At 42.6% G+C, this 8,021-nt stretch overlaps 1 protein-coding gene across 1 annotated transcript; it reads right to left on the minus strand.

Moving 5' to 3' along the window:
• Window positions 1-5,098: 5,098 nt before the first annotated feature.
• LOC124707376 lies at window positions 5,099-6,212 on the minus strand. The gene is made up of 2 exons (XM_047239035.1): window positions 6,120-6,212; window positions 5,099-5,539 (listed from the first exon to the last, which is right to left on the minus strand). Exons 1-2 carry the CDS (start codon window positions 6,150-6,152, stop codon window positions 5,177-5,179), a joined length of 396 nt encoding a protein of 131 aa, XP_047094991.1. The 5' UTR covers window positions 6,153-6,212; the 3' UTR covers window positions 5,099-5,176.
• Between the last annotated feature and the right edge of the window lie 1,809 nt (window positions 6,213-8,021).

An 8,021-nucleotide genomic window follows, 5' to 3' on the forward strand; every position in this document is an offset into this window, starting at 1 on the left:
TTCTTTGCTGTTCTTGGCAACTGTAGTGTCTGGGGGTAGTTAGATCTGTTTATCTAGAAGTAGTCTTGTTGCTGAATGGAAGCTGGTGATCGTTGTTAGTATTGTCCATGTGACTGATGAAAATTGAAAGAGTAATGATGTGTTGTTTCTTTTGGGAAACCTTGGATCCTGATTAATTCACTCCTATGCTGCAATGTCTGACTATATGAGTGATCTCTGATATGCCATTCTAACTGTTAGTGTGAATGGAAATTTGTGAATGTTAGTTGACATGTGACTGATCTGGAATATTGATGATGTGCTTTCTTTTGGGAAACCTTGGTCCTGAATTATTCGGTTAACTGTTACATGCTAACTGTTACTATGATTTTCTATGTCCAATTATTCGGTTGATCTCTGATATGCCCTGCTAATTGATGTTATGTTTTTGGCAGTATATGATTTTGCTTTTGGGGACTTGTATAGATGTCAAGTTTCCAATTGCTTGGATTAGTAACCTATTGACTGCACTCTTTCTCAGCTGCAGAAACCAGTTTCGTTTCCCAAGAATTGAGCATTCCCTTGAAAATGAGTGGTGTGGTCTTGGCACCGAATGTCTACAGCTTCTGGAATTCAGTTTACCTTCATTAGTGGCCGGATCTGACATTATATGGCTATTTTATTTTATTTCTTTGCATTTCGGTATTTGGATCATATTGCTGCCCATAGAATTGCCTTTTTTCCTTGGGTACATCATGTCAATTATGCTGGAGATTTAATTTTTTTTTCTGCTCCTCTACTCTCTCTATTTCCGTCAAAACTAATCTAGACTTAACACATTAATCTGCCATACTTTGTTCATTTAGTCTTAATGTGATTGTCCACATTATTGGTTGAGTAATCATGCATAATGTTGGCAATATATATTTTGCAGGGAAGCATAGTGCTAGTATATGTTGCTTCATATTTCAGGATGGTATATTCATCATTCTCTTTACAATGTTTCGATGCTGCACTCCTCAAAAAGTAATCTGTTTCGATGCTACACCTTATAATCGTTCTAACTTCTGTAACTTATACCATCTGTTCAGATTCTTAGAGATAGCGTAGAAACTAAATCAACTCCTAAATCTGATTGTACTAAGCTGTTCTCAATCATTTTTGACCGAGTTCACACTTTCCATCTATTTATTTTGTGGGGGATGGTTGCTACTTTGCTTCAGGCACAGTTATATCTTCGCAAACTGGCATCAAAACCATTCAGTTGTTTATATCTTTGGGCGAGTAAGAAAACTGCAGGAGCCAGTGTTGGGTATTCTTAAACATTCCAGGATTGAGCATATGCCACCATCTACTGTTTATTTTCTTTTTCTGGTTACTGTAATCCATAGAATACGTAGGTAATTAATTATTAAAAGCCTCTCCACAATCAAGAGAAGAGTAGGATAGTGTTACCGTAGTTGCTGGCTACCATACCTGATAAATAGCACCATGGATTTACCCCAACTGAAGGCCCTAAGGTGGGCCCTGCTTGTGATAGGAAAATGAAACAACGACTTCTTCAAGTGCTAAAGTATATGTCATTTTGTTAATGAGAACACTGGAAGATGTTCATGATTTTATCCCTTATAACCCAAAGCCTCTCTCTGGAAAGTCCTTGACCATGTCAGTATTTTTCCCACTCTTAGTGACATCTTATTTTGTTTCTACTTTTGCCTTCTGGTGTTGAAATGATTGGTGGAGGTTCTGCCATTGGTTCCGGTTTTCTTTAATTCATTATTCCACTTTATTTTCTTTCTCAGAGCTCCTGTTTTTGCTGCGCTATGGCTAGGCAGAACAAGGCAATAATGATTAGTGAAACACAAAGGATACATGATGGTTCTTTTGAATACAACATTAGAGCTTTATTTAGTATACTAGCAAAGAGCTGCAGTTACTTAAGTTCTTGTAGAAAAGAAAATAGGCATGGGTTCTAGAGCGAATGTGGAAGTGTTGCAGTGGTTGCTGGATCTGTCCATGTAGTTGCCATGCTCTGTGGCTTTTGTATGCAAGATCTTCTTGCAAAGAACTCAGTTCTCCCTAGACACTCCACACTTCTATATAAGACATCCTGCTTGTCATCAAAACTTGTCCCGTAATGGCTAAGGATCACCCAGAAATCATCGTTTTTTTAACATGCTCAAAAATCATCATCTGTCATCCTCTGAAGATATACAGGTCCATTTTTCCACAAAAGAGCATTCAGATGCTCACCAAGCCTAGAGGTATTTTCTTGCACATGTAGTCCTGCAAATTTAACGACTCTGCGCCAAAAATTGAGTATTGAGGTTAGACTGTAGTAAGCCACGAATCATGTTTGCAGCTACGGAACATTGATTCATCAACGGAAAGAAACAACAGACACTTGGCAGGATTGAATTTAGACAGAATGTGTCACTCAACCCAAGATCTTATGTCTTGTCCTCTCCATTGCCTTGTCTTCTGAAGCTGTCTAGATTATAATAACCTCTATACGTATCTTTCCTCAGTATGATTAGCTGACCCGTTTTAAAAAAAGCATGCTTAGTTGCTGTATCATCGTTTGGTTTGCAATATGCTGCCCCTCTGCCTCCTCGACGATGTTACGAACCGGAAGAAGCAGCCGTTGCAGGTCTGTAGGTGCGACGCCAGGTTTGCGTATTTATTGAACAAGAAAGATATGGAGCGATTTGTTACTTCACCCTTAATTGAACTAAGAACTGAGAATTACTTCCATTTTTAGGAAAAATCTCCTTGCAAGACTGTCAGACTTTGTGCTGCGTAACTTGTTCGCTGAAGAGCAAAGCTGGTTTACAAACTATCAACTACATAGAGAACGGCTACAGAGTGAATTTTGGCTGTACCAAGTTTGGTTTTTGTGGAATGGACACATAGGATTTAAAGTCTCTTTAGATGATTGTATGCTAGCATAACACTAGTGATGAAGAAATAGTCCCTTTTCACAGTGATAAATACGTTTTCCTTGTTAACGATGTTGCACTTGTGTCCCTGGCTACTCACAGAGATTGTTTGCCTTTCGGTAACTTGGGATCCCAATTCATGTTCCGAGACTCCATAACACATGTTGCGATGAGATTGAATGATAGGAAAAGAAGAGGTGAATGGTCTTACTCGGAAGCCTCTATTCACTGGAGCCAGGTTTGTCCTACCTAATTCATTGCTCAGTAGTTTGACGTTGTACACACTCATTTTTTCAAGTCCTCCAAAGGGGCCGAAATGCTAGACTATCTAATGTCTAGAATTTGTTAGCAATATGATCATACAAAAATTATCATCTGGCCAAGCAGAATTCCCTTTTTCTTTTGCTTGGAATATAAATTTGAACATTGATTTGTATTAACAGATATACGTGCCTTGCACGTGCACGATTACTATCTGACATTTTTAGAACAACATTTCGATTATTTTTTAGCAAAACGATTACTGTTTAGGTGCCACTATGAGAAAACGAGATCAAACCCGGATCCATATTGCGGCCACCATGGGCCATCACTTTACTTGATGGTCTTCATTTGCCAGGAGACAGTTCTAAAAGAAAAACATAAAATTACCAGAAGTCATGGATGTTTGATTTCATAGCTAAAAGAACATTCAATAAACACAAAAGATGGCTCGAGTCTGCAATCAATCATTTTGCCTCTGCACCTTAACCGCAACATAGAATCAGCCACAAATTCATTAAACCTTTTCTTTTCTCGTGCAGGGACAGCCTTGCTTAATGAATCATGAATACAAGGCAAGTCTTGTTTTTTTGAGAGTATGCCAACAGCGTACCGTATTTTTACAGAACATATAATTTGGACTAGAAGATCATGTCTTAGTCAAACTTGACCATACATGAGGAACTCCACTCCTACAACCCTAGGCTAACTCCTCTTGTCATCGAACTCCAACTCCAACTCCACACCTACACCCATCCCAGCCTAGGACAGTAGGACTTGGAACTCATCTATGATCTTGTTGACAAGTCAACTTCCAGAGCGATCAGGCTATGAGGATTTTAGGATGAGCAAGGTATCGAAACGCTTCCAAGACTTCGAGAGCGTCGGTCAGTGTTCTCAGGAATAGCCGTGTGTAGCTAAAGTTTCTCGAAACATGGGAAACCAAACTTGTGTCGCAAGGAGAAATTGCGCTGTCCTCTTCCTGCAGACAAACATAACAGGGCAGCATGTTGTCTTGTAGCCCATGCCCAAATATACGATCAGTAGTGCACAGACGGTGTTGCCAGGCAAGAGCCAATCGAAAATCTTTTGCCTTCAGTGGCGCGTGGCAATTCCAGATTTGATTTGCTGCGCCAAGCGAATTTGCCCCTGACACAGCACACATGGTAGACTGAACTTGCTGAACATTGCACTGTCCTTGACCAGCACCAGATGGATTGATCCTCCACCAGCGGGTTATGCTCCACATTTTGTAACGCGATCCAGAGCTGATTACACTGCAGCTCTTCCTCTGACATAAGTTCAACAACATCCTGCAGTCACAGATTGTTCTGAATCGCTTGTGGCATTTCTCCTTCTCGTGCTCACCTTTGCCATGATCAGAGGGGCAATGTCAGTCGCTGTTCAGCCCCCAATCCCCCGGTCCTTCCAAAACCAAACTTTCGCTCCCTTGCCCGTGATTATAGTGACAAGGTTGTCAAACACCTAGGCAGCCATGGTGTCTTCTAGCAAAAAGTCAGAGAGGTCAACTATGAGGCACCAAGCTTAAGCATGGCAAGCATGCCCGCAAAAAAACAGCCTTGTGGCATCTGCCGACATGCTCCCTGATAAGCTGTGTAAATCCAACCACTGAAACCGCTCTTGCCAGATTTCATATGTGTAGTCATCCCCTATAACTATCGATATTTTCCTTCCATAAGAACTTCCAGCATCTTGAGCACCAACGTAACAATGCAATTGCAAAACTAATCAACAAAGATTAATAAGTGGATCAAAATTAGATGGCTACTCGAGCAGAAATCAACGGTCAAGAGCAAAGACAAATAACCTCTTGGATAAAGCTCATGGCTTATATTCATGATGACACTGAATGGTCAATCTTAAGTCTCAGCATGTAAAGCACTAAAGTCTCTTGCCAGCTAGACATAGGTGCTGATCGGTTACACTCAATAGACACAGTAGTCAACTAGCACATAATGCATTCACGCCATCCAAAACTAAAGTAGCAATTCCGCACTATCTAAAAAACGGAAACAAGCTCTCCACAGCATCCCCTTGCACATTTGCCACCAACTCTGTCTTTCCTTCCATTTCATGTAGATCTCAGAGTGAGCACCTATTCTCAAGATACGGTGTCTCGCAGCTGCTAATCCTGCTTCTAAAGTAGTGATTTTTATCTGAAGAGAGTTAATCTCATCGTCAAGTAAGAAGGCACCCATCTCCGCGAACTTCACATTGTCATCATCAATCAAAGCTTCTTTGAATGATCGCAATGCCGTGAAAAGGATAGGAGAGGCCTCTTCTTTGCCCACACGACCATTATCACCAACACTGTTGCCAGTAATTTCAGTTTCTGAATCCTGCCGTGACATAAAAGAGAACTCATGCCTGTAAATAATAATTCAAAGCGTTTTGTAGACAAATTTGTGCAAGGCAATAGATTCTAATGACACCGATCAACTTATCTAGTTCTTACAAAAGAAATGAAACTGAAGTAAGATACTATTACAACTGCCATCCAATAGCGGCTAGCACTAGTATTAAGTATGTGTAAAGAGCTTTTTAGTGAAAAAAATATTTCCAGTCTTAAATGTCCGCAATGTCAATTATATTACCATGCAATCATATAATGTGCACAAAGTTTCTTAGTGAACAAAGATTCCAGCCTCAAATATTTGCAATGCAACACTTTATATCCACATCCTATCACAATATGTGCACAAACACTGGTGCCAAACTGAAACATTGGATCCTTAACTAGACTCCTCAGCTCTAATTATAGAGTCCGACATGCTACTGCATCAAAACCTGAAAGCCTATTGCTGATTTTCACGGCAATGCAATATTCCAATGCTCACAAGTAACACTACTTCATACAGTCTAGAGACCGAACATATGAACAAACTTTCTCATAAGCTTCGGACATAACAACGGACTCACCTTGCTGTGTATCAAAGAAGGAGGCCATGCCATGATGTACGGATCGAAACAGTAAGAACAAGATGTTGTCTTAAAGAGGACGTTCACCTCTGCTGTTTCGAGGCAGACGGAGAGAAACCAGCAAGATTGCGGATCTCCGCCGTGGACAACAGATAGGTACACAAAGCCATCGATAACTATTATAAGCTGCAATCCAACATCAGCAATATCCTCCGTTGAACGCTTGGTGATCTCCTTAACACTTGTGTGCAACGGAAACGTCTTGTGCAGCATAAACCTCTGGACACCGCCAGTGTCGGCTGTCCAGAGCCAAACAGAAAGGGTGCATTCCTGAACATGTACCATACAGAGATCTCCATCCTTGGTCTGACCAATATTGAAATTTGAGTTCGAATCTGACCCTCCCAAGGGCAGCGGCAGATACACTAGGGAGAACTGAAAGGTAGAAGTGTTGAGCGCAAGAATGCAGTCTTGATACAGCCAACAGACGAAACCATTGACAACAATACTAATCGTGTACCTGTCGCCCTCAAGCAGCGGCAACCCGGGCTCCGGGAAGACCTGCCATTCCATGGCGTGAGACGAGAAGACGGCCACGCGGTCGTTATGGACGCAGACGACACGTGATGGCTTCTGGTCCTCTCGGTCGGCAGGGAGCGTGTGGAACTCAAGAAAGTCATGGACGCCGGCGTGGGACTCCTTGGGGTAGATTTGCAGGGCCTGCGTGTGGACGTTGTACCAGACACTCTGCTCGGTGTTCCGGTTGACGAAGAGGACGTACCCGTCGGAGCAGGGGGCCTCGGAATCGATTCTCCACTCGGAGGAGCCGTCGTCTCTCAGTAGATTGGCAAAGACGGCGGTCATGCCGCTGTTGTTGGACATGCGACTGATGGCGGGGACGAAGGCGCGCATGTTGGGTTCGATAAATAGGGCGAGGATGTGCGGCGCATGTAGCTCGCGGAAGCGGCGGCGGAAGGCCGGGGAGGAGCGGACGGCGCGGAGGAAGGCGCGGCAGGTGAAGGCCGCGCAGGTAAGGCTCGGGAGGTCCGGGAGGCGGAAGAAGATCTCGCGGAGGAGGTCATCGGTGAGAGCGTTAATGGTGGTCGGAGCGGGCGGCGGCGGCGAGGGTGGCTCGTGGGAGGCCATGGCTGTGAAAGCTCGAACGGCGGCTGTAAGATGCGGACTGCGGAGGTGCAGCTCCAATACAACCCGCAACGTAAAAGGCCGGCCCATCTCGATCGTGTGCTGCGGCCTGCCGGGGGCATTATGGGCTAGCCATCCTCGCTACTGTAGGGAATCCACGAGTGTGTGCTGTGGCTAGTAATTCTTTGCGGATGTACACAAAGAATTCTCTATTTACTGTCAAGATCAGTCTATCAAGGTGGATGGAAACATCAGTTTGATAATGTAGGGAGATAAATTTATAGCAAAGTTAAAGATTTTCGCATGAAAATCTCCTCATGGCATTCTCCCATGTTAGGGAGTTCTTGCAAATAGGCTAGTTCGGTTTCTAGCCAATGCCCATGATGCGAGATCCACGGTGAAGATATAAAGCATACTCTCTTTGGCTGTAATAATGCTATATTTAAACGGAAAAATTAAGTTCATGCCCCTGGTATCTTGTCTGCTTAGTTTTCCCTTGGTTCGTGAAAATAGGCAAAAATGCTGAAATTTAAACTTGAATAAGTTGAGCATCCAAGCTCCAAATAAGTTCTACTCAATGTTGTTGGAACTATAATGACAAGCACTATCCAACAATACATTAAAATTTAATCCTAACTCGACGAATCACCGAGCTGAGTTTTTAACATGGGCAAAAATGAGTAGAACTAAGGGACTAGGGACATGAAACCATTTATACCTATTTAAAAATGTTCAACTTTGGAAAATTTTCAAACTAAA

The sequence above is a fragment of the Lolium rigidum genome, chromosome 4 (assembly GCF_022539505.1).
Source record: "Lolium rigidum isolate FL_2022 chromosome 4, APGP_CSIRO_Lrig_0.1, whole genome shotgun sequence".
Lineage (NCBI taxonomy): Eukaryota > Viridiplantae > Streptophyta > Magnoliopsida > Poales > Poaceae > Lolium > Lolium rigidum.

What these genes read in the sequence shown, in the direction of transcription:
- LOC124707376 (XM_047239035.1), bottom strand. Translation starts at nt 6,152, where the DNA reads ATGGCATGGCCTCCTTCTTTGATACACAGCAAG. An exon ending in CTTCTTTGATACACAGCAAG is followed by an intron (nt 5,540 to 6,119) that starts GTGAGTCCGTTG and finishes ATGTCACGGCAG; the next exon opens with GATTCAGAAACTGAAATTAC.